This window comes from Alosa pseudoharengus, unplaced genomic scaffold (assembly GCF_046254945.1).
Source record: "Alosa pseudoharengus isolate Yale_2024_CS ecotype anadromous, Long Island Sound unplaced genomic scaffold, YU_APseudo_1.1 YU_APseudo_1.1_scf_1, whole genome shotgun sequence".
Lineage (NCBI taxonomy): Eukaryota > Metazoa > Chordata > Actinopteri > Clupeiformes > Clupeidae > Alosa > Alosa pseudoharengus.
This window is the reverse complement of record NW_027468564.1, coordinates 6037476-6065052: the sequence shown is the minus strand read 5'-3', so window position 1 is coordinate 6065052 and position 27577 is coordinate 6037476. Positions and strand designations below refer to the sequence as shown.

At 41.5% G+C, this 27577-nt stretch overlaps 1 protein-coding gene across 1 annotated transcript in view; it reads left to right on the top strand.

Annotated features, from left to right (window-relative positions):
• LOC143116662 (NACHT, LRR and PYD domains-containing protein 3-like) overlaps nucleotides 1-11877 on the top strand; it is a 29716-nt gene extending 17839 nt beyond the window's left edge. Inside the window, exons 7-13 of the mRNA XM_076277931.1 lie at nucleotides 18-1821; nucleotides 8750-8923; nucleotides 9192-9365; nucleotides 10214-10387; nucleotides 10569-10733; nucleotides 11414-11590; nucleotides 11769-11877. Coding sequence (XP_076134046.1) covers nucleotides 18-1821; nucleotides 8750-8923; nucleotides 9192-9365; nucleotides 10214-10387; nucleotides 10569-10733; nucleotides 11414-11590; nucleotides 11769-11877 — 2777 coding nt within the window. The remainder of the gene's footprint in view (nucleotides 1-17; nucleotides 1822-8749; nucleotides 8924-9191; nucleotides 9366-10213; nucleotides 10388-10568; nucleotides 10734-11413; nucleotides 11591-11768) is intronic.
• Nucleotides 11878-27577: the final 15700 nt, after the last annotated feature.

Sequence of the window (27577 nt, the reverse complement as noted above, 5' to 3'; positions counted from 1 at the left end):
TGAATGATTTGATTTAGTCTTTAATTGTGTTTTGGCTTTTACACACAGATATCAGCAGATCCACAAATCCCACCTGCAGAAGAAATTTCAGTGCCTGATTGAGGGAATCACACAGCAGGGAGACACCAAACTCCTTCATGAGATCTACACAGAGCTCTACATTGTAGAGAGGGAAAGAGGAGAGGTCAATGATGAACATGAGGTCAGACAGATAGAGAGAACATCCTGGAGAAAAGCAGCACAAGACACACCAATCAAATGTAGTGACGTCTTTAAACCCTTATCTGGACAAGACAAACCCATCAGAACAGTGCTGACAAAGGGAGTGGCTGGCATTGGAAAAACAGTCTCTGTGCAGAAGTTCATTCTGGACTGGGCTGAAGGAACAGCTAATCAGGATATTCACTTCATATTTCCTCTTTCTTTCCGGGAGCTGAACCTGATGAAGGAGAAGAAACTCAGTCTGATGGATCTTATTCAGCACTTTTTCCCTGAAATTAAAGATCCAAGAATCTTCACCAGTTCAGCACACAGAGTCATGTTCATCTTTGATGGTCTGGATGAGTGTCGACTTCCTCTAGATTTCCACTCCAACCCGATGTGTTGTGATGTGACAGAGCCAGCCTCAGTGGATGTCCTGTTGACAAACCTCATCAAGGTGAATCTACCCTCTGCTCTCCTCTGGATCACCACCCGACCAGCAGCAGCCAATCAGATCCCTTTTGAATGTGTGGGCCAGGTGACCGAAATAAGGGGATTCAATGATCCACAGAAAGAGGAGTATTTCAGAAAGAGAATGAGTGATGAGAACCTGGCCAGCAGAACCATCACACACCTGAGGTCATTTAGGAGCCTCTACATCATGTGCCACATTCCAGTCTTCTGCTGGATTTCAGCCACTGTTGTAGAGATGACATCAAAAGAATCAGACAAAGTAGAAATGCCAAGGACTCTGACACAAATGTACACACGCTTCCTAATCATTCAGACACACATAAAACATGTCAAGTACTCAGAGAGAAAAGAGACTGATGAAGAGGTGATTTTCAAACTCGGGAAACTGGCTTTCCAACAGCTGGACGAAGGTAATCTGATCTTTTATGAGGATGACCTGAGAGAGTGTGGCATCGATGTCACAGAAGCATCAGTGTACTCAGGAGTGTGTACTCAGATCTTCAGAGAGGAGCCTGGTAAGGTATTCAGCTTTGTGCATCTGAGCATTCAGGAGTTTCTTGCAGCTCTCTATGTATTCCTCTGTTTCAGCAACAGAGAGAGAAACATGCCTGACCAACAGCAAACCTCTCAGCTCTCTGCTCTGTTCAGAGCCACAACACTTCATGACCTACACAAGACTGCAGTGGACCTGGCTTTACAGAGTAAGAATGGACACCTGGACCTTTTCCTCCGCTTCCTTCTGGGCCTCTCACTGGAATCCAATCAGATTCTCTTAAATGACCTTCTGCCACAGAGCAACAGCCAATCAGATAGCACAGGACAAACAGTCCAGTATGTCAAACAGAAGATCAGAGATCAGAGTAGCTCAGACAGAAGGATTAACCTGTTCTACTGTCTGAATGAGCTGAATCACCATGCTGTAGTGGAGGTCATTGACAGGAGCTCAGGAACTCTGTCTGTAGACACACTCTTACCAGGAGAGTGGAAGACTATGATATTCAAGTTTGAAATGTCAGAAGACCAGCTGGCTGAGTTTGACCTGCAAAGGTACATCAAGACTCCAGAGAAAGATCAGACTGAACTCCTCAGTCCAGAAGAAGTTTTTCAGAGGCTGGTGCCAGTGACCACAACATCCACATCGGCCGAGTAAGTAACACACAGTGTTTGTACAGTATGTTTGTGAATATGTTGGAGACAGACAGACAGACAGATGCTCCTGCTAGAAGAGGGGTTCAGGAACTCTGGCTATATACATGCTCTCACCAGGAGAGTGGGGGACTAAGAGATTTAGGATTGAGATGTCAGAAGAGCAGCTGTCTCAGTTTAACCTGCAGAAGTACATAAAGACTCCAGAGAAAGATCAGACTGAACTCCTCAGTCCAGCTGATGTTCTTCAGAAGCTGGTGCCAGTGATCACAACATGTACATCAGCTGTGTAAGTAACATACAGTACAGTATGTTTGTGAATATGTGAGTGAGTGAGTCAGTCAGTGTGTGTGTGTGTGTGTGTGTGTGTGTGTGTGTGTGTGTGAGAGAGAGAGAAAGAGAGAGAGACTAGTGATAATGAATATTCTGATGGCATTTACCCCAGGCTGAGTAAAGCCCCTGCTATGGTCTAAATTGCATGTGAGTAACATGGACATCTCCAGTGTATACCAGCTTGTCTTTTGCAGAGACTACAGTAAATCTACAACAAAAACTGATATTTATGAGATGTAGATTATTCTTTCACCTAAATGGGTCGATTTTTCACATATATCTTTGTTTCTCGAAAACAATCAATTTTGAGTTGCTGCAGCCAGAAGCTAAAGCAGCCAGGCATACCCCCAGCGCTGTTGTTTTTTTTCTGTACTGGTGACCTCGAGAAACGAAGATAGTCTGCATCTCATTACCTTGCCACAAGACTCCTTAAAATAAGTCAGTCTTCCTATATTAAGTCAAAATGATCCTTTCGAGAGAGCACTAGGTAATTCTTTTCATACTAAAAACAATACCAAATAGATTTTTTGATCTTAATTAGATTTCATTTTTTTCAGTGCACACACACTGCAAAAAATAAAATCTAACCAAGTGATTTTATTAGATAAGCAAGGCAAGGCAAGGCAATTTATTTATATAGCACATTTCATACCCCAGGTAGACACAATGTGCTTTACATAGCTAAGGCATTACCTCAAATAAAAGTAAACAGGTCACAAGTATAAAATATATCACAGTAGTAGAATAAGTAAAAACAATAAAAGCAATAAAATATTAGAATAAGTAAAAACAATAAAAGCAATAAAAATAAATTAAAAACAGGAAAAAGCCATAGAAAAGAGGGTGGTCTTCAATTGGGTTTTAAAAGTGGCAATGGTTGGAGCAGTCTTAATGTGCTCAGGGAGTTTGTTCCATATCTGGACTGCATGGTAGCTAAAAGCAGCTTCACCCTGTTTGGTGTGAGTAGAAGGTATGCATAATATCTGGCTGTTCTGTGATCTAAGAGATCTGTGGGGGGTGTAAAATTTAAACATGTCTGATATATATGTTGGCCCCATCCCATGCAGTGCTTTAAAAACCAGTAGCAGTACTTTAAAATCTATCCTAAAAGAAACTGGCAGCCAATACAGGGACTTAAGTATAGGGGTGATGTGTTCTCTTCTGCTTGTCTTTGTTAGGACTCGTGCTGCATCGCTTTGAACTAATTGAAGCTGTCTAATTGTCTTTTTTGGAAGTCCTGTGAAGAGCCCGTTCCAATAGTCTAGCCGGCTTGAGATAAAGGCATGGACAAGCTTTTCCAGGTCAGACTGGGACATAAGGTCTCTCAGCTTGTCAATATTTTTCAGGTGATAAAATGATGTCCTATTTACAGCTCTCATATGATCATCAAAGTTGAGGGGCTGTATTTTGGGCTCCAGCGCATGGCGAAAAAGGTCGTTATTCACCCGCGCAAAGCTTAATTCGCTACTTTGCACGTTTATTTTTTAAGCATTGCGCCCAGGGGTGTGGCAATTAACAACCTAGGGAGGGGACTAGTGCGTTGTCTAAAAATCGCTATCATACACCACCTAAACCTGGTCAGAAGTCAATGGCGAGTTGTTCATATGCTATTTTAAGAGCGCATGTCAACAGTCATATTGGCAGGTGCACGCACCATCCTTCTGTCATTCATGAACGCACACCAGCGCACGTCCATGCACAAATTACAATGGGAAACATAATTAGAATAAAGATATTACGAAATACTGTACATCTCACGATGAGTAGTTATTCACCATCATTTGCAAATTGGTAATGACGGTTAAAAGTGATTAGGGGAGAGGCGAGAGACACGTATGGAGCACAGCTGAAGACGCACTGTCACGAGATATAAGCAACTCCTCTGCAGGATAAATGTTGTTTTATTCAGTCATTTGAGCAATATTAGGGTAAGTGTTGCTTTTTCCAGCCTATGTTTTCGATGGTAACCCATTGTCAGTCAATAGTGAAAGTAACTGCATATAACTGTCTTCGTTGACTGACACCTTGGTGAAGTTAGTTTCACTTTGCCAATGAGTTCAAATAATAGACGAGTGCAAATGCGTGAAGGCCTTGCTAGGTTTTAGTAAAGCATGGTTTAACAATGACTATTCCATACGGTCTCGCAAGCAGCCTCCTTCAAATGCGCCGTTGAATGGCAAAATACCGATGCATTTATTTGACATATTGCGCGTTGCGCCGTTAAAGGGAATGACAGATGTCATTCTCATTGGTTTAAAATGATGTTACGCCCCAAACACACTCATATGACTGATTAAAAGACCTAGGAACACCTTGTTACGCCATGCGCTCCACTTTTGATAACAAAACCCCTCCCAATGTGAACTGGACATCCTACTAAATTTGAATAGACTTTTGACGAGTGACGATGCACTTTAGAATGTCATGATGGGGCCCGAGGTCACTATCAATTATGACTCCAAGGTTTCTGACTTTAGTCTTAACTTCAAGCCCTTTTGCCCTAAAAAGTGTAGTCATTTTGTCTCTTTAATCGTTCCTCCCAAATAAAATTACTTCAGTCTTCTCTTTGTTCAATTGCAAATAATTTTGTGACATCCACCTATTTATTTGGTCATAGTGAGCCAAGGGGATCCTTATCAGTGGGTGACAGGGCTAAATAAAGTTTTGTGTCATCTGCGTAGCTGTGATACGAAACCTGAGTGTTTTTTTTATAATCTGACCCAGTGGGAGCATGTAGAGATTAAAAATAAGTGGCCCCAGGATTGACCCTTGGGGGACACCTGACGTCAAGGGTGCTGGAGATGAGGTGTAATTACCAAGGGCAACAAAGAAAGTTCTCTCCTGCAGATAGGACTTCAGCCAGTTGATCACTCCACCTGATAGTCCAACCCAGTGTTCCAGCCAGTGTAGGAGTATGCTATGGTCAATTGTATCAAAGGCTGCACTAAGGTCCAGTAATACAAGCACTGAAGTTTTGTGTTGAGACGTATGTCATTTAGCACCTTTATAAGAGCAGTTTCTGTACTATGATTGGCCCGGAAGCCTGACTGAAACGGATCAAGGCAGCAATTTTCTGTTAAAAAATCGTTTAAAGGAAAATTCCGGTTTTTAGCACTTTAAGGCCCTTTTCTGGTTTGTTTTGGATTAACTAGAGTGGTGGACACCGAAATTTTGACGATTGGTCCTGTCTCGACTTTTCTGACTCGTTTTGAATCGCCTTTTCACCTCTCAGGGTGGCTGGCAATGGGCATACTGTAGTAGGCTACTCAAACATGTCCTAAAACAACCCTTAACGTTCGTTTTCAAAACTGTGCAACTCACCAAGTGGTTAGTGGTGTGCGTTGATGTTCCAAAACAAGTAGCGTAGCGAAATACAGTTTCTGTTGTCTTTTATTTGGCATTTTGTAAAATCCCATTGATTTCTGTTGGAAGACTCATTGCACGTTGATATTACTACTGCACCACCGTCTATGCTTCAGGTTCAAATATGAATCATACATTGCGCCGATATATTTGCTTTTAATAGTCAACGAACTCCACTAACCACTCGGTGAGTTGCCACTAACCACTCGGTGAGTTGCACAGTTTTGAAAATGAATGTTAAGGGTTGTTTTAGGACATGTTTGAGTAGCCTACTACAGTATGCCCATTGCCAGCCACCCTGAGAAGTGAAAAGGCGATTCAAAACGAGTCAGAAAAGTCGAGACAGGACCAATCGTCAAAATTTCGGTGTCCACCACTCTAGTTCATCCAAAACAAACCAGAAAAGGGCCTTAAAGTGCTAAAAACCGGAATTTTCCTTTAACTGATTAAAAACAACTTTCTCAATAAGTTTCCCAATAAAGGGCAAAATGGATACGGGTCGGTAGTTATTTAATACTGATGGGTCTAGGCTTTTCTTTTTGAGCAGGGGCTTTACAACAGCCATTTTCAGGGATTCAGGGAAGATTCCTGACTGTAGTGATCTGTTCACAATTTGGAGTACACTGTCAGATAGTAGATTAAAAATATTTTGGAAAAAGTTTGTAGGGATTGTGTCTAGACTGCAGGTGGAGGAGTTTAGGCTTTTTAAGGTTTTTTTCTAGTGTACAAATGTCTATCAGACTGAACTCTGACATGAGGGGTTTGTTATCCCTTGGGATGGCTAGTTCAGGACAATGAGCAGACTGTAATTGAGAACCAATGTTTGATCTGATGTTCTCAATTTTGCATTTAAAGAAGGAGGCAAAGTCATCACATGATCTGCTTGAGAGCAGTTCTGAGGGCAGTTGGGAGGGAGGATCTGTTAGCTTTCCAACTGTCAGGAATAATGTACGAGTATTATTTATGTTGTTGTTTATTAGATCAGAGAAATCAGATTGCCTAGCCTTACTTACTTCAAAATTGTATTTGCGGAGTGTATCTTTATGGATCTGGAGGTTAACTTGAAGTTTATTTTTCCATTATTTTCTTTCACTTTTCCTTCACTCTCTTTTCAGTTTCAGTTTCAGTCTCTTTTGAGTTTAACGGTTGGACTATTTAACTATGGGGCTTTCTGTTTACTGGTACTTGACTTAAAGGAATTATCCGGAGTAAAATGCACTTTAGATCAATTTACGGATGATTGAGAGTACATACGTTGAGTTGACATCAAAATTATGTCATTCGGATGTGTTTTGAGACGTTCGATTTTACCGTTTTTAGACCAAACTCGTTAGCCTGGAAGTGACCCGGGCATGTCATTTCGCCGCTACAAAACACTATTTTTATACCTCTTCTACAGTTCCAAACAACATTACACTTACGTGGTAGTGAGTAGAGGGTCCCTAAAGCCAAACCGAAGTATCCCGAGGTCTTTATGTGGTCGGATAGAGAGTCCAGAATGAATTTCATCAAGCCAGTACCTTTCCGGAAATGTTGCTGCTGCAGCTCCCATCTTTAGGGGAAAGTCCGTAGGAGTCGATTGCCGTGTGTGGAGTAACACGCTCTGGAAATTCACAATTTCGTCGCTGTTTTTTTAAAAAAAAAAAAACATAGTCCAGTATTTCTTTCGAAATTGAAATGAAGTTGTATGCAACAGCAAACCCTAGCTTACTAACAGGTTGGAATTTTGAAATGTCACGTGATGTGATGTCGACTCCAATCGACTCCTATGGACAATTTTATGACGACATAGCCCCACCTCTCAACTCCTGACACGCTACTGGTCAAAACAAGGATCCTACTGAAGCGCCAGTCACCACGGCCCAGTGTTGGCGTAGGTCCCGAAATAAAAACTGTCAAAAAGTCAAAAAGGAGTTTTTACAGTGTGTGTGTGTGTGTGTGTGTGTGTGTGTGTGTGCGTACGTGTGTGTGTATGTAATTGACAGGGAATAAGTAGATTGTTAATGAGAGAGGGAGGTGGTGTGAGAGGGGAGAGGGAGGAGTAGTGCAAATGTCTGTATGTGTGTGTGTGTCTGTGTGTGAGATAGGGGCTTACAGTTTTTCTCGATTGTTTACACACATTTTCTGAAAGCATGCCTCATACTTTCAGAACTCTACACACAAATCAAAAAACACACACAATGGGCAAAACCCCTCAATTCTCCTGCAAAATGAAACTTTACATTCAAAACAGTGTTATTTCTTCTCAAAATGGTATTTTGTTTTCAAATGACACACACAAACCATCATATGAATAGTCATTTATAAGAACCAGTTGACCACTGACGTGCTCAATGTAAAACACTATGATGAATGGAAAACACTTCTTCTTCATTCATCATAATGACTTAGGCCTTTTTTTGTTCAGTGTTACACTTACTACAGACAGTACATACATAAGTATGTATATTAGAATATTATTTTTACTGACTGGAAATCAATCATAAGCAAGACCAGCAACCAAGAGACTGAGAATACCTCAAAGACATTTATACCTGTGGATATACTTGCTGTGTTTTGACCTGTGCTGTGGATTTAATGTAATGTATGACTGCAATTTATGAATGAAAATAAAAATAAGTTCCAAAAAAGAATATTGTTTTTAACTCTGAACACACAAATACACTGTAACAAATATATTTTATTTTTCCCCACAAAAACAATGTACACAGTATACATCCCAACATAAAGTTGCACATACAGTGGTCTACATACAAAACAGCAGAAGAATTTACTGTATACAGTTACAGTGAAAAAAACAAAAAAATATGCTGCATCCTCTCTTCTGTTTCGGTCTGGCCACAGCACCTCATCCACATCACAAGCATTATGCTAAAGCTCTGATTGCTAATTGTAAAACTGTGTGACAGGTGTTTGCCCATGTGACAAGTCAGTGTGCATAGTAGGGCAATTAACTTCACAATTTGAATGGCAGTGCATTCCTTGTGAAAACAAGAGATTTTCTTCATGAAAATTGTGCCAAATGCAGAGAATTGTGTGTATTGTGAAAAAAGTGTGTTTAAGAACTGCAATTTGAGTGTAAAGCAGGAATTGTGCTTATAGTTTAGCAGACTTGGTTCAGGGGGTTGGTGCATGAGTTACATGTTGTGGTCATTGTGTCTCAAGTAACAGTGTTTTTGTGTAAACAATTGAGAAAAACTGTAATATTCCGATTTCGCCAATTCTATTTCAGGCTAAATAACTGTTCTCTGACTGAGAAGAGCATTTCCTATCTGGCCTCTGCCCTGACTGCACACTCCTCAAGTCTCAGACGGCTGAACCTGTCTGGCAATAAGCTGCTGGACTCAGGAATGGAACTTTTATGTTCTGCACTTTCTCATCAAAAATGCAAACTGGAGAAACTGCAGTAAGTATCACTTGATATACTGAGTTTGTGTGTGTATGTGTGTGTGTGTGTGTGTGCGCGCGGTTGTTTAAGGGAGAGTGGGAGGAATGTATGTGTGTGTGTGTGTGTGTGTGTATGTGTCATGAGAGGGAGTGAGTAGATTGTTTGTGTGAGAAGTGTGTGTGAGAGAGAGAGAGGGGGGGGGGGGGTGTAATGCAAAGGTTTTCTGTGTGTGTGTGTTTCAGTAGAAGATTGGTGCTTAATATTCCGATCCCTCATTCTGTTTCAGGTTGAAAGTCTGTTCTCTGACTAAGAAGAGCTGTTCCTATCTGGCCTCTTCTCTGACTGCACACTCCTCAAGTCTTAGACTGCTGGACCTGACTAGCAATGAGCTGCTGGACTCAGGATTGGAACTTTTATGTTATGCACTTTGCCATCAAAACTGCAAACTGGAAGAACTAGAGTAAGCAAATAGTACCCTCCAGAATTATTGTCACCTTTGGTAAAGTTGACTAAAAACAGAGGTATAAAACAGTGTGGTTTAATTGTCCAATGCCGCCTTTTGGGACAGGTCTCTTGGCAGACTGCCTGATCTTTTCCTCCAAAAATCTTAATGTAGCCCTTTGTTTTAGTGTTACTATTTACTTTGTGACAGTCAACAGAATCCTTGTGGAGACCTGGAGAGGCTGGGTAGGTATTATAAGAACCATTTTGAGAGCTGTGAATGCAAATAAAGATGCTTCTACTGATTATTTAAAAAGGGTATGAATAATTTTGGACATGGCATTTTTCATAAAAAGATGAAATGCTTCTTTTTTTGATTCCATGTTTCTACCACATTGTCATACAACCATTAACATGTGGCAGTGTCATTTTTAGTCAGAACAAACATGTTGGTCAAGAGAAAATCAACATTAAATCAATATTCGCCAGGGGTACAGTATGAATCATTTTGTTCTTAAAGCTGCAGTTGGCAAGTCTGACAGATTGAGGGGAATTTTGAATGTTTACAACTCATATGCCCCTCCCCCACTACCACCGAGCACCCCCTCATCGAGTTTGTGCACCAGACTGTGATTGACAGTCAGATCTCACACAGCCCTGCTCTGATTGGACCAGAAGAACCAGGAGCTATGGATTTTTGCAAAACAAATAACATGGAGTTAGAAGTGCAGGTTTTTTCTAAAACCGGCTGATTTATGTTGTTCTATCAGAGCATAGTGTTGGTTTCAGTGAATATGATCAAAAAATCTTGCCAACTGCAGCTTTAACTGTAGGTGCTTAATAGTTTGATGTCTCATTCTGTTTCAGGCTGAGATCCTGTAATCTGACTGAGAAGAGCTGTTCCTATCTGGCCTCTGCCCTGACCGCACACTCCTCAAGTCTCAGACTGCTGGACCTGACTGGCAATGAGCTGCTGGACTCAGGAGTGGAACTTTTATGTTCTGCACTTTGCCATCAAAACTGCAAACTGGAGGAATTTAAGTAAGCATACTTTCATTTAGTGGGTTTGTGTGAGAGAGGGAGGGAGTGTGTATGTGTGAGAGAGGGGGGAGGGGGTAATGCAAAAGTTTTGTGTGTGTGTGTGTGTGTGTGTGTGTGTGTGTGTGTGTCTCTTTGAGTAAAAGGTAGGTGCTTAATATTCCGATCTCTCATTCTGTTTCAGGCTGGAGTACTGTAATCTGACCGATAAGGGCTGTTCCTATTTGGCCTCTGCCCTCACCGCACACTCCTCAAGTCTCAGATTGCTGAACCTGAGTGAAAATAACCTGCTGGATTCAGGAGTGGAACTTTTATGTTCTGCACAAAACTGCAAACTGGAGACACTAATGTAAGCATACTTTCACAAATTTGTGTGTGTGTGTGTGTGTGTGTGTGTGTGTGTTTGGGGGGGGGGTAAAGACTATAGATAGTAGAAGATAGGTGCTTAACACTTTGAATGCCGCGCTGTTTTCGGAAGCTTTGGACCAGAGTCCCAGCAATCTAGATCATTGTTGACAATTTTTGTAGAGCTACAACGTTTATTTCTACCTGCCTCTGTTCCTGATAAATCCCAAGCTAAACAGTGGCTAGTTTTCATCGAACTCCCTTTTTTTCTAGAAATGGAGATATAGCGTTCAACTTTTTCATTTTCCCCTTCAGCACCTGCGAAGTGTTGCCTGTAAAGTTTCCGGGAAGTGACCTAGCAAGACCTGGCGAGACTGCCACCTAGTGATAAACCCACGAAAATAAATGGCCTGGTTTTCAACTGACGTGCATGCGATTTGACCCAAAGCGGCAACCATCAAAAGCCGAGTTATGATAAAACGTCCAGTTTTCGATCGCCATCTATTTCAATTCTATTCATCATAGAGTGTTAGAGTTAGAGTTAGAGTGTCTATTTTTGTAATTTTAAAAGGGGCTACAAACGCAATATTGGATTTTTGGCACTCCACGCATGGGAACAAAAAACGCAATATTGCGTTTTTGGCACTCAAAGTGTTAATATTCCGATCTCTCATTCTGTTTCAGGCTGAGGGGGTGTGGTCTGACTGAAAAGAGCTGTTCCTATCTGGCCTCTTCCCTGACCTCACGCTTCTCAAGTCTCAGTCTGCTGGACCTGAGTCAGAATGATGGTCTGACTAAACCAGCTGTAGAGCAGCTCTCTGTTCTAGTGAATGACCCACACTGTAAACTGGAAAAACTAGAGTGAGTACAAAATCTACAAATCTTAACATGTCGCTGAACATTCCTATTGGTCAAGTCGGATGCCACTCTCTAAGTGTTTGTGATTAGACCAGTGGTGTTGGGACTTTTTAGCTCCGCCCTTACTGTTTCTGCTGCAGTGTGTCAAATGTGTGAATGTGTTTCTTATGGCTTCTGTTAGTGATGTCACAATAGAGCCCTCTGTCTCTCATGCAGTCTGGCTCACTGGGAGACAGTTGTCATGGACACTGATTAATGATCATCTTCTCTACTTTATCCTACAGAACTAAATGGGGAACAGTAAAGTGTTTTACAGCAGTGCACTGGATGGGGTCTGGGGCCGGATTCACAAAAAATTTCTTCAGATAAATAAAAAATAAGAAGTCCTTAAAGGAGAATTCTGGTGTGATATTGACCTAAAGTGTGTTGAAACATGATACAGAGTGTGAACTTTTGTCTGATATCTCTATGCTATGAGACAAAAGTTCACACTCTGTATCATGTTTCAACACACTTTAGGTCAATATCACACCGGAATTCGTTATACGATTGGTAGGCAAATGAACAATTTATTAGGCATTAAAGTGCATCGTCACTCGTCAAAAGTCTATTCAAATTTAGTAGGATGTCCAGTTCACACTGGGAGGGGTTTCGTTCTCAAAAGTGGAGCGCATAGCGTAACAAGGTGTTCCTAGGTCTTTTAATCAGTCATATGGGTGTGTTTGGGGCGTAACATCATTTTAAACCAATGAGAATGACATCTGTCATTCCCTTTAACGGCGCAACGCGCGATATGTCAAATAAATGCATCGGTATTTTGGCATTCAACAGCGCATTTGAAGGAGGCTGCTTGCGAGACCGTATGGAATAGTCATTCTTAAACCATGCTTTACTAAAACCTAGCATAGCCTTCACGCATTTGCACTCGTCTATTATTTGAACTCATTGGCAAAGTGAAACTAACTTCACCAAGGAGTCAGTCAACGACAAGACAGTTATATGCAGTTACTTTCACTATTGACTGACAATGGGTTACCATCGAAAACATAGGCTGGAAAAAGCAACACTTACCCTAATGTTGCTCAAATGACTGAATAAAACAACATTTATCCTGCAGAGGAGTTGCTTATATCTCGTGACAGTGCGTCTTCAGCTGTGCTCCATACGTGTCTCTCGCCTCTCCCCTAATCACTTTTAACCGTCATTACCAATTTGCAAATGATGGTGAATAACTACTCATCATGAGATGTACAGTATTTCGTAATATCTTTATTCTAATTATGTTTCCCATTGTAATCGTGCAATTTGTAATGCTTTGCATGGACGTGCGCTGGTGTGCGTTCATGAATGATAGAAGGATGGTGCGTGCACCTGCCAATATGACTGTTGACATGCGCTCCTAAAACAGCATATGAACAACTCGCCATTGACTTCTGACCAGGTTTCGGTGGTGTATGATAGCGATTTTTAGACAACGCGCCAGGTCCCTCCCTAGGTTGTTAATTGCCACACCCCTGGGCACAATGCTTAAAAAATAACGGTGCAAAATAACGAATTCAACTTCGCGCCGGTGAATAACGAACTTTACGCCATGCACTGGTGACCCAAAATACAGCCCTTAAAGGTAAATGTAACCAATATCACTTCAGTTGAAGGTAAAAGTAAACTCACATGTTCTACTGTAATAAAGTAGAGTAACAAAGTAACAACCAAAGGAACAAAGAAAGCTTATCAAAACACAGAGATAAACTTAACCAGTTAACAAGTTAAGGATTAACAGATCCCTGCTGAAAAAAACAGCTAGAAACCTGCTTATGCTGGTAGCTGGTTTAAGCTGGTCTTTGCTGGTTTTCTTCCAGCTCTTGCTGGTCTTTGCTGGTGTAGCTGGTTGGACCACCAGCTGAATATGCTGGCGTGACCATCTGAGGAAGCTGGTCATGCTGGTTTGACCAGCCTGTCGTGTGGGATACAGCTGGTGCAAGATGGTCATGCTGGTGACCAGCCTGCCAAGCTTGACATTGTTGGTGTAAGATGGTCATGCTGGTTTGACCAACATAAGCTGGCACAGCCAGTTAAACCAGCAGTGTAGACCAGCAACACCAGCTAAAATGACCAGCTTGAGGTGGTACGACAAGCAAAACCAGCTGAATTACCATCGTTAGGTGGGTAAACCAGCTGAAGGTATGTTTTCGCAAGAGATTTGCTGGTCTAGCTGGTCAACCATCATATGGTGGTCAAACAAGCTGGTCAACAAGCTGGTCAACCAGCAAACCACCTTTAGCTGGTCAGGCTGTTTTTTTCAGTAGGGATACACCAGATAAAACAATACAAACCCAAAAATAGAGGAAAGGGAGAGAGAGAAGGAGAGAGAGAGAAAGACAAAGGGAGACAGAGAGAGAGAGAGGAAGAGGGAGAGAGAGAGGCAGAAGACCAAGCCACAAGGGCCTAGCTCAAGAGGAGAGTGAAGATGGAAAAGAAGACCCCAGGAGGACCAGAGCCTCCACTTTTATCATTCACTTGGGCCACCAAGTGTTCTCATCAGAGCCTTTGTTGTCTGAGGTGGATGGGTGTGGCCCAGGTGGATATGATAACTTTATGCTACAGTTTAGTTTTTAGTCTACAACTATGCACAGGTGCATTAATTTGTAATGAAACAATGATCAGACATTACAAGTATTAATTCAAGATCAAACATGAATGTATTATTCATAACACATATTTACAGAGCAATACTGTATGATAATGAGGTTGGCCTATCTCACTATAAGACATCAAGTAGGCCCAGGACTGAGTTACCCTCTCAGTAGAGGGGCCAGAACAAGAAGCAAATGGTCACTTTATGCATGAGCGGGAATCTTTGGCCATGGCCAGCTAAGACAATACAGATCAAACACAGGTATCCACACATGTAAAGTGAATGCAAAAGGCATTCTTTAGAAATGCAAAAGGTTTGAGCAAAGACGATCCTTACAGAAACATCTTCTAAACTCTGACATCGATGTGCATCACATGCTGCCAGGAACCCTTCAGTTATGCCAATTTTCAGTAGACAGAGGACTTACCGAAAACATAGTAACAAGCTAAAATTAGCGATACATGGTAACCTTATATATAAGTACACATAATAAAGGCTGATTTTTCAAACAAACTGTCTAAAACTGTTACATGTGTTTATATGAATGACTTTAAGAGGCTCAACTTTACACTGACATTTTTAAGACAGGTACAGGGTTGTCTTAAAGTTGCGAAGAAAATAAAAAATACAATTAAGATCTTTGTTGTAAGGAATCTCATTTCTTCTCAAGTTTTGTCTTAGGAATAATCATAAGAAGAAGGTTAAGAAAAAAACATAAGAACTTTATGTAAGGGATAATGTATAGAACGCCGGTCATTGTCGGGAGATAGGTCCCGACAGGGCGAACCGGACCCCGACGCGCAGCGGACTCCCGACAATGACCGGCGTTCTATACATTATCCCGCTTATTACACGGCTACGTACCAAAACGACACAATAAACTCCCCACGATATGACTCTTTAGCCTACATAGCCTAGGCTATAGCCTATTTGTTACCGTTTCATCGTGGCTTTTGCTGAGAAACAAATAGTTCGCACACGCTGAACTTGAATCAAACATTCTTTAGAACACAGCTGATCAACCGTCTGCTTTCACTTTTGAATGAAGTTCCAATCCTTGCGTAGTGATATGAAAGAATTGACTTAGAAGCACAAAGGCCATTTTCCTTGACAGCGGTCTGTTATACTTAGCAACGGTCTGCTATTCAGAATTAGCAGACCGCCGAACGTTGGGAAGGCCCATTCAAGTGAATGGAGCATTCTGCAGCACTATGAAGAGCCGTGTAATAATCATGAATATCATCTTAAATGTGTTCTTAAGACAAAAGATAAGAAGAAAGCACTACTTAAGTAGTATTTTGTCTTAAGAAGGCTTTGTGAATCTGGTCCCTGGTTTTTAGCCATGAACCTGCTGGGGTCTGTGGTGCACACACATACACACACTATCAACACACAACAGCCTCTTCCTGAGTGGAGCTCAGCAGTGAGATGAATGGAGAATGGAGGCATGTCCTGAACAGCCACAGATGATTGACAGCATGGACTCTGCAGACAGAAGGGGTCCAGTCACTCTAAAACATGTGCAGAGATGGACATACGGGCTGGGGTGGACATTGTATTATTAACATCTATCACACACACACACACACACACACACACACGAAACCATGTGGACTGAGGCAGACACTGTATTAACTTCTATCACCATCTATTATAAAATACGTATTTAGTAGGGTTTGTATTGCTCTCTCATATATTTAACCATATTGATGATGTTGAAATTCTATAAATCGAAATCTGTGGGTGTGGTGTGGTGGCAGGAGAGAGTAATTTGTGGTGTAGGAGCCAAATGGAGTTTTCAGTTGATTTCCATTCATTCTTTGATGGTGTTTTTACAATATAAATTATATTTACTTCAATGAATAAAATGCAGATGAATCTGCGATTGAGTAAGTTTTTCTTGTAAATTGTTGTTTTTGAAGACCATGTGCATACTTTGAATAGTGCATTATCATAAAATTTTAATGATAAACATCATAAAATAATTATCATAAATAGTCCTAAGTTTAAATGCAGTTTAAATGCTTTACTGCAGAAATGTTTTTATCATTTGAGTCTCACCATTACGTGTGATCTCTAAATTTGCATACATGTGATCGCATCAGCAGCTGTCCGCAGTTGTATTTTATTAATTAATTCATAATTATTTATTCATTAGTCATGAATTGTTCACTCCACAGCAAAATGGGCAGACGAACCGGATCAATGGGTTGTAATCAAGGGGGCAGGTGACGTTTGGAGAGCGATGACACTATGGGCAGATGAAACAAACCACAATGGACTGTATATCAACGGGGATGAGGTGGAGAGGGTGGCAAGCTTTAAATTCCTGGGAGTGCACATAGATCTAACCTGGAGCCAGAACACCTCTCACAACATTAAAAAAGCCCAGCAGAAGATGCTCTTCCTGAGGACCCTGAAACACAATGGGCTCCCTCAGGAACTTCTGACACGCTTCTACCGCTGCAAAACTGAGAGCACCCTGACATAAGGCTGCACTGTGTGGCACTCCAGCTGCACAGCAGCAGAAAGAAAGGACCTGCAGTGGGTTGTCAAGACGGCTGAGAGGATCATTGGCTGCCCCCCTACCAAACCTGGGTGAATTACGGTGGGTTCTACTTTCAATTGTCCGGCTTCATGTCTGAGGGCCCTATCATGACTAAAGTGCATCGTCACTCGTCAAAAGTCTATTCAAATTTAGTAGGATGTCCAGTTCACATTGGGAGGGGTTTCGTTATCAAACGTGGAGCGCATGGCGCAACAAGGTGTTCCTAGGTTTTTTAATCAGTCATATGGGTGTGTTTGGGGCGTAACATCATTTTAAACCAATGAGAATGACATCTGTCATTCCCTTTAACGGCGCAACGCGCGATATGTCAAATAAATGCATCGGTATTTTGGCATTCAACAGCGCATTTGAAGGAGGCTGCTTGCGAGACCGTATGGAATAGTCATTCTTAAACCATGCTTTACTAAAAATCTAGCATAGCCTTCACGCATTTGCACTCGTCTATTATTTGAACTCATTGGCAAAGTGAAACTAACTTCACCAAGGAGTCAGTCAACGACAAGACAGTTATATGCAGTTACTTTCACTATTGACTGACAATGGGTTACCATCGAAAACATAGGCTGGAAAAAGCAACACTTACCCTAATGTTGCTCAAATGACTGAATAAAACAACATTTATCCTGCAGAGGAGTTGCTTATATCTCGTGACAGTGCGTCTTCAGCTGTGCTCCATACGTGTCTCTCGCCTCTCCCCTAATCACTTTTAACCGTCATTACCAATTTGCAAATGATGGTGAATAACTACTCATCATGAGATGTACAGTATTTCGTAATATCTTTATTCTAATTATGTTTCCCATTGTAATCGTGCAATTTGTAATGCTTTGCATGGACGTGCGCTGGTGTGCGTTCATGAATGATAGAAGGATGGTGCGTGCACCTGCCAATATGACTGTTGACATGCGCTCCTAAAACAGCATATGAACAACTCGCCATTGACTTCTGACCAGGTTTCGGTGGTGTATGATAGCGATTTTTAGACAACGCGCCAGGTCCCTCCCTAGGTTGTTAATTGCCACACCCCTGGGCACAATGCTTAAAAAATAACGGTGCAAAATAACGAATTCAACTTCGCGCCGGTGAATAACGAACTTTACGCCATGCACTGGTGACCCAAAATACAGCCCTTAAAGGTAAATGTAACCAATATCACTTCAGTTGAAGGTAAAAGTAAACTCACATGTTCTACTGTAATAAAGTAGAGTAACAAAGTAACAACCAAAGGAACAAAGAAAGCTTATCAAAACACAGAGATAAACTTAACCAGTTAACAAGTTAAGGATTAACAGATCCCTGCTGAAAAAAACAGCTAGAAACCTGCTTATGCTGGTAGCTGGTTTAAGCTGGTCTTTGCTGGTTTTCTTCCAGCTCTTGCTGGTCTTTGCTGGTGTAGCTGGTTGGACCACCAGCTGAATATGCTGGCGTGACCATCTGAGGAAGCTGGTCATGCTGGTTTGACCAGCCTGTCGTGTGGGATACAGCTGGTGCAAGATGGTCATGCTGGTGACCAGCCTGCCAAGCTTGACATTGTTGGTGTAAGATGGTCATGCTGGTTTGACCAACATAAGCTGGCACAGCCAGTTAAACCAGCAGTGTAGACCAGCAACACCAGCTAAAATGACCAGCTTGAGGTGGTACGACAAGCAAAACCAGCTGAATTACCATCGTTAGGTGGGTAAACCAGCTGAAGGTATGTTTTCGCAAGAGATTTGCTGGTCTAGCTGGTCAACCATCATATGGTGGTCAAACAAGCTGGTCAACAAGCTGGTCAACCAGCAAACCACCTTTAGCTGGTCAGGCTGTTTTTTTCAGTAGGGATACACCAGATAAAACAATACAAACCCAAAAATAGAGGAAAGGGAGAGAGAGAAGGAGAGAGAGAGAAAGACAAAGGGAGACAGAGAGAGAGAGAGAGGAAGAGGGAGAGAGAGAGGCAGAAGACCAAGCCACAAGGGCCTAGCTCAAGAGGAGAGTGAAGATGGAAAAGAAGACCCCAGGAGGACCAGAGCCTCCACTTTTATCATTCACTTGGGCCACCCCCGACTCATCAGAGCCTTTGTTGTCTGAGGTGGATGGGTGTGGCCCAGGTGGATATGATAACTTTATGCTACAGTTTAGTTTTTAGTCTACAACTATGCACAGGTGCATTAATTTGTAATGAAACAATGATCAGACATTACAAGTATTAATTCAAGATCAAACATGAATGTATTATTCATAACACATATTTACAGAGCAATACTGTATGATAATGAGGTTGGCCTATCTCACTATAAGACATCAAGTAGGCCCAGGACTGAGTTACCCTCTCAGTAGAGGGGCCAGAACAAGAAGCAAATGGTCACTTTATGCATGAGCGGGAATCTTTGGCCATGGCCAGCTAAGACAATACAGATCAAACACAGGTATCCACACATGTAAAGTGAATGCAAAAGGCATTCTTTAGAAATGCAAAAGGTTTGAGCAAAGACGATCCTTACAGAAACATCTTCTAAACTCTGACATCGATGTGCATCACATGCTGCCAGGAACCCTTCAGTTATGCCAATTTTCAGTAGACAGAGGACTTACCGAAAACATAGTAACAAGCTAAAATTAGCGATACATGGTAACCTTATATATAAGTACACATAATAAAGGCTGATTTTTCAAACAAACTGTCTAAAACTGTTACATGTGTTTATATGAATGACTTTAAGAGGCTCAACTTTACACTGACATTTTTAAGACAGGTACAGGGTTGTCTTAAAGTTGCGAAGAAAATAAAAAATACAATTAAGATCTTTGTTGTAAGGAATCTCATTTCTTCTCAAGTTTTGTCTTAGGAATAATCATAAGAAGAAGGTTAAGAAAAAAACATAAGAACTTTATGTAAGGGATAATGTATAGAACGCCGGTCATTGTCGGGAGATAGGTCCCGACAGGGCGAACCGGACCCCGACGCGCAGCGGACTCCCGACAATGACCGGCGTTCTATACATTATCCCGCTTATTACACGGCTACGTACCAAAACGACACAATAAACTCCCCACGATATGACTCTTTAGCCTACATAGCCTAGGCTATAGCCTATTTGTTACCGTTTCATCGTGGCTTTTGCTGAGAAACAAATAGTTCGCACACGCTGAACTTGAATCAAACATTCTTTAGAACACAGCTGATCAACCGTCTGCTTTCACTTTTGAATGAAGTTCCAATCCTTGCGTAGTGATATGAAAGAATTGACTTAGAAGCACAAAGGCCATTTTCCTTGACAGCGGTCTGTTATACTTAGCAACGGTCTGCTATTCAGAATTAGCAGACCGCCGAACGTTGGGAAGGCCCATTCAAGTGAATGGAGCATTCTGCAGCACTATGAAGAGCCGTGTAATAATCATGAATATCATCTTAAATGTGTTCTTAAGACAAAAGATAAGAAGAAAGCACTACTTAAGTAGTATTTTGTCTTAAGAAGGCTTTGTGAATCTGGTCCCTGGTTTTTAGCCATGAACCTGCTGGGGTCTGTGGTGCACACACATACACACACTATCAACACACAACAGCCTCTTCCTGAGTGGAGCTCAGCAGTGAGATGAATGGAGAATGGAGGCATGTCCTGAACAGCCACAGATGATTGACAGCATGGACTCTGCAGACAGAAGGGGTCCAGTCACTCTAAAACATGTGCAGAGATGGACATACGGGCTGGGGTGGACATTGTATTATTAACATCTATCACACACACACACACACACACACACACACGAAACCATGTGGACTGAGGCAGACACTGTATTAACTTCTATCACCATCTATTATAAAATACGTATTTAGTAGGGTTTGTATTGCTCTCTCATATATTTAACCATATTGATGATGTTGAAATTCTATAAATCGAAATCTGTGGGTGTGGTGTGGTGGCAGGAGAGAGTAATTTGTGGTGTAGGAGCCAAATGGAGTTTTCAGTTGATTTCCATTCATTCTTTGATGGTGTTTTTACAATATAAATTATATTTACTTCAATGAATAAAATGCAGATGAATCTGCGATTGAGTAAGTTTTTCTTGTAAATTGTTGTTTTTGAAGACCATGTGCATACTTTGAATAGTGCATTATCATAAAATTTTAATGATAAACATCATAAAATAATTATCATAAATAGTCCTAAGTTTAAATGCAGTTTAAATGCTTTACTGCAGAAATGTTTTTTATCATTTGAGTCTCACCATTACGTGTGATCTCTAAATTTGCATACATGTGATCGCATCAGCAGCTGTCCGCAGTTGTATTTTATTAATTAATTCATAATTATTTATTCATTAGTCATGAATTGTTCACTCCACAGCAAAATGGGCAGACGAACCGGATCAATGGGTTGTAATCAAGGGGGCAGGTGACGTTTGGAGAGCGATGACACTATGGGCAGATGAAACAAACCACAATGGACTGTATATCAACGGGGATGAGGTGGAGAGGGTGGCAAGCTTTAAATTCCTGGGAGTGCACATAGATCTAACCTGGAGCCAGAACACCTCTCACAACATTAAAAAAGCCCAGCAGAAGATGCTCTTCCTGAGGACCCTGAAACACAATGGGCTCCCTCAGGAACTTCTGACACGCTTCTACCGCTGCAAAACTGAGAGCACCCTGACATAAGGCTGCACTGTGTGGCACTCCAGCTGCACAGCAGCAGAAAGAAAGGACCTGCAGTGGGTTGTCAAGACGGCTGAGAGGATCATTGGCTCCCCCCTACCAAACCTGGGTGAATTACGGTGGGTTCTACTTTCAATTGTCCGGCTTCATGTCTGAGGGCCCTATCATGACTAAAGTGCATCGTCACTCGTCAAAAGTCTATTCAAATTTAGTAGGATGTCCAGTTCACATTGGGAGGGGTTTCGTTATCAAACGTGGAGCGCATGGCGCAACAAGGTGTTCCTAGGTTTTTTAATCAGTCATATGGGTGTGTTTGGGGCGTAACATCATTTTAAACCAATGAGAATGACATCTGTCATTCCCTTTAACGGCGCAACGCGCGATATGTCAAATAAATGCATCGGTATTTTGGCATTCAACGGCGCATTTGAAGGAGGCTGCTTGCGAGACCGTATGGAATAGTCATTCTTAAACCATGCTTTACTAAAAATCTAGCATAGCCTTCACGCATTTGCACTCGTCTATTATTTGAACTCATTGACAAAGTGAAACTAACTTCACCAAGGAGTCAGTCAACGACAAGACAGTTATATGCAGTTACTTTCACTATTGACTGACAATGGGTTACCACCGAAAACATAGGCTGGAAAAAGCTACACTTACCCTAATATTGCTCAAATGACTGAATGAAACAACATTTATCCTGCAGAGGAGTTGCTTATATCTCGTGACAGTACGTCTTCAGCTGTGCTCCATACGTGTCTCTCGCCTCTCCCCTAATCACTTTTAACCGTCATTACCAATTTGCAAATGATGGTGAATAACTACTCATCATGAGATGTACAGTACTTTGTAATATCTTTATTCTAATTATGTTTCCCATTGTAATCGTGCAATTTGTAATGCTTTGCATGGACATGCGCTGGTGTGCGTTCATGAATGATAGAAGGATGGTGCGTGCACCTGCCAATATGACTGTTGACATGCGCTCCTAAAACAGCATATGAACAACTCGCCATTGACTTCTGACCAGGTTTAGGTGGTGTACGATAGCGAATTTTAGACAACGCGCCACTGTTAATTGCCACTCCCCTGGGCGCAATGCTTAAAAAATAAAGGTGCAAAATAACGAATTCAACTTTCCGCCGGTGAATAACGAGTATTACGCCATGCGCTGGTGGCCCAAAATACAGCCCTAAAGGGATATTCCACCATTTGGGGAATTACACTCATTTTCCACTTCCCCTTGAGTTAAACAATTGAGTTGTACCTTTCCCCAGTTCATCCAGCCGTTCTCTGAGTCTGACAGTAGCACTTTTAGCTCCAGCTCATTGAATCAGATTAGAACGTTAGCATCTCAAGCTAACGGTCTAATCTGATTCAATGAGCTGGAGCTAAAAGTGTTACTGTAGACTGTAGGTACTAATAGACTCTGGAACAGCTTCTTCCCCAGAGCTGTGAACATATTACAGAAATCATACACATATCCACACATACAATCATAAAAACACACACGCACACCCCTTACCCCGCTCAGTGCAATCAGACTCTGCAATAACTGCTGTGTTTACTGTTTTTAGCTATTTATTGAGAACAGAACATGGAATGAATGAGTATGTGTGAGACATGCTTGGGTGAGAATGTGCTGGTGTATGTGTATATATACTATATATATTTTATTTATATTTTTACTCCATCTATCTATAGATAGATCTATCTATCTATCAGATCTGAGGCTAATAGATCGAGGCGAATACTCTCTGACTCATGTGTTGGGATGAACGTAACACCAGCCTTGTCAGAGCCCGTTTACGGAGAGCCGGTTCACTCCCTATTAACTCCATTGTACCTGCAATCTGCTGCAGTTCCGCTAGGGGCGATCACGAATAAGTGCAAAAACAATGGGGGTCTATGGAGCTAGATGGCTGAATTTGTCTCTTCCACCTGGTTGTCGTTGAAAAATCGAAGATTTGATTGTGGTTTCTGCAAGCTCAATATGGATTATAGGTCAAAAGTTGAATGAACGAGTACTTACGTCCTTTCGATTTCTTATAGGTTGGGTCATTGTTGCCCACAACACACTAGCTTTCTGCTAATGACGTCATTGACACATTTGAAAGGATTTTAGAACAAATAAGTGACTCAAAAAATATAGCACTCAGCGGTGTGTATTTTCTGCATTCCTGCAACATTTCGAATGCCACCTTCACGTTGACGAAACTTATTAGGCTTGTTCGAGATGAACTGCATCTAACTTTGTCTGGCATTCTACGTCAACGTGATCTTCAGAGGCTAGCCGGGAGGAGCTACAACAGAGGGCAGCTCATCCCGGACAGATGGTGCATTCATGGCACTTCGGAATGACAAGGACCGCCCCCGTGGCTACTTTGTTTTTCCCATAGCAAGTGTTCATGTGCTTTGCCGTTGGAATGTGTGACAAACACGGATGCCACAACAAAGGTTAAAACATACACTCATTAATCCTAAATTAACAACTGTATTTGCTTAAAATATAGTGTAAGACACTTGTGAAAGAAAGATATGCAGCTTTCAAATGACCAAAACGGCAAATTCCCAAGTTCACATTAAAACTGTTGGACATGAAAGGCCACATGGACTACAAACGAATTACAACGTGACGACAAAAGTGATGACGAGCCCCTAACTGGGCAACTCTGTTAGCAAAATCTAGCCCCCGTTTCCGACCTCTGACTCACACATTACGTGACGTGAATGAGGATGATGATGTTTTCACTGGGAAAAAGGTTTTTCCGAAGCCCATCAGAGATCAAAAGAGTATATATACTTATACTTAAAAACAGAACTTCATCACCGCCTACAAAAAGGGGAGGACCATTGGTCCGACATCCCATTAGTCCGAAAATGACCCATTGAGGAGAGATACCATAAGTCCGACATACCATTAGTCCGAAAAAAGAAGCCCATTGGTCCGACATCCCATTAGTCCGACGATACACAGTAGAGATGCATGGATACACAGTAGCTAGAGATGTATGGATGACTTGTAACTGGCTGAGGATAAACCATGATATGGCGAAAGTTCCCTCCTTGTTATCGGTATTTCTCAATGTATTAATCCAATTAACCACTCTAAGACGGAAAGAAGGAGTCTCTACGTGTTTACTGTTGAACGAGGGTAGAAAACAGTGTGTTTTTACTTTACTGAATACTGACCAAGATACAAATCACACAGTTTCACTGTCTATTCACACGTGAACTGACCACGTCATAGCTCAGGGTGCGCTCTTTTGGTTACTCTAGGCCAGTGTTTCTCAAAGTGTGGTCCGGGGACCACTGGTGGTCCGCAAGATATCCCAAGTGGTCCGCGAGCAGACGTGGTAAAAAATAGTATAGATGAGTTGTTTGCAATATTGAACCAACTTGTATGTAAATCTAAACAGTTTTGCAACACTGCCTATGTAAGATATGCCAATTTAAATCATATGAATCCTCTGACACAATAAGCAAAGTACAAAGACAATAAGCAAGGTGGTTCAGTGAGTAGGCCTATTGTGTCTATTAGCTAGGTGGTCCGTGAGGTTTTTTTTACTGGTTAAGTGGTCCTTGGTCTGAAAAAGATTGAGAAACACTGCTACTAGAATCTAGCCGGATGAACCCGAGTGTTCACCATTTCATATTTGTATTTTATTCATAGGGAAGTTTTTTAGACTGAAACACGTTTCGATGTTCGTTTGCAAAAAAAAATGTTTGTGAAGTTTGTGAAATAAAGTGATTGTTTTACTTTGTAGCAGAATACTTTTTAGGGGGGAAATGTAAATCTTAGCTGATTCGAGGCCATATGAGGGCAAGTTGACAGTGTGTAGGCTAAACGTGAGCAATATGGTCAAACAAAAAGGCCATTAGGGTAAATATAGGCAAAGGGTAAATCTAGTATACAAGCTGGCCCACATTATCCAGGGAAGGGTATTTTGGGTAGGGGAACGTTCACTATGGGTTAATGTTTCAGTTAGTAGGCCTATAGCTTGACATTAGTGAGGACATTAAACTCTGTGTGATCGATTTTGTTTAATTACCAATTATGAGCTTTAATTAACTAATGAATAAATCCAGACTGCTGTCTATTTCCTAAAAACTCCGTCTGTCATTGTTTTTGTTAGACTGACGTGACGCTCTGTGTGAATAACTATGTTTTAAATGAATGTATCAACAAAGACAGGGTAGTGGGAGCGTGCGTGGCAGCTACACGGGTAACCCAGGTTTGCATCCCGTGAGATGCGACAATTCAGCCGTGGATGTGTTTTTTTTTTTGCAAACGAACATCGAAGCTAACGTGTTTCAGTCTAAAACAACTTTCCTACGACAAAACCCATCACAAATGAGCGCATTCCAAATAACGTAAGAGGAGGAGACACGCACAATATGCCCCCTACGCATTCACTCACACACAGGAGCATAGAGAACAGCTCAACACAGTAGCGTCAATATTTTGGTCATTAATGACTTAGCACAAGCCTCCTTAAAAGTCATCCATGCATATATACATGTGTATCGTCGGACTAATGGGATGTCGGACAAATGGGCTTCTTTTTTTCGGACTAATGTTTTGTCGGACTTATGGGATCTCTCCTCAATGGGTCATTTTCGGACTAATGGGATGTCGGACCAATGATACGGAACCCTACAAAAAATCCTCTAACTTGCGGAAGCATGTCAAGGTACATACATTGAAATAAACTTCCTTACATTTCTAAGCTAGATTCTAGCTACAGAAAAGTGCACTAAATGATTGGCTAGCTGGGATAATGCAGCTTTTTACATTCTCGATTACGTTTTGAGCCACATGCACCCGCCAATTTGCCAGCTGTAGCTAGCCATTCAGATGGCTAACTTTGGCCTGACATAAGCTGAGGCAAGCTAATCGTGTAACAGATAGTCAACTGAAGCAAGGGCGTAACTTTGGGTCTACCATTGGGGGGGTTAAACTCGCGGCATATTTTAAAAAAAATGCTGTTGCCTACAATTGTATTTAAATACATTATGGGCTCTATTTTCCGTCCCGGCGCAATTGACTTTGTATACTCGCGCGTTTGTCTTTCCTATTTTGCAGTCAGCGCATATTGGAATTTTCCCTCCACAGGTACATGCCTGTAAATTAGGGAATTCGATTGCGCCCACGGGGGCGGTTCAGCGAAAAGACGGGGCGTGTTCCGGCGCAAACGTTCACTGTTGATATTTTGCAGTTTCAGAAAACAATTCCGCCACGGACCAGGAACTCCCTGGTCTAAAGTCTGTGGCGAAAATGCGGATGCTATTTTAAGGGCGCATGCATGACCACAGGCCTGCATGAATGAATGCGTTGCACACCAATCTACAGACACCCCCGTGCACAGATGGAAACATTCAAAGCCTTGATAATATTTGTCCATTTCCCGGTTTTGTTCGTGCATTGGTGATCTAAATATTTAGTAGCCTATAGTACAACATCTACATGCAATATCTTTACAACAACGCCTAATAACGACCTATTAATCTGGACAACTTTATAGGCTACAGCCCTATAAAGGCTAAAGTTACTTTTAGTTTTGTTCCAATTTACCGTTGTGTAAGGTTTTAAGCACCATAATTTTGCCTACCTTGTTGTAGCCCATCTGAAATAACTCCAAGCTCCCTATGTTCCCTCCATCCTTTCGTTATTTTCAAAAAACGTTTTATATCCATGATGGCCTTGAAGTCTTGAGTTAGTGAATTAGCTTAAATCAGCTTTTCATGTGCTGTTAACCAGCAACAGATAGTACAAGAAAGCAGCAAGTATGGTTACAATTTCTGTACAATTTCTGTAGTTGCTGCATCCATTCATTGTTATTCTCTCTTCTGCTCAAATAAATGTTGTGCGTGAATTAAGTTGATGATAATGTGTTTACAAACTCTGCTTTACATAAAATATTGTAAATAGTCTACTGTCACGCAGTTAATGGGATACTGTGCAGAGTTGAAAGAAAGGGAAATCAGTGTGGTGTCCATGTGAAAAAATAGGCATAAATCTAGCGTACACATTTTCACGAATCACTGATGTGTTGATGACATAAATTAGGAAATGTTAGAGGACTTAAGGAGACGTGATGTTGAACTGCATGCCGATGCCATTTAACCCAAATGCCCAGATTAACT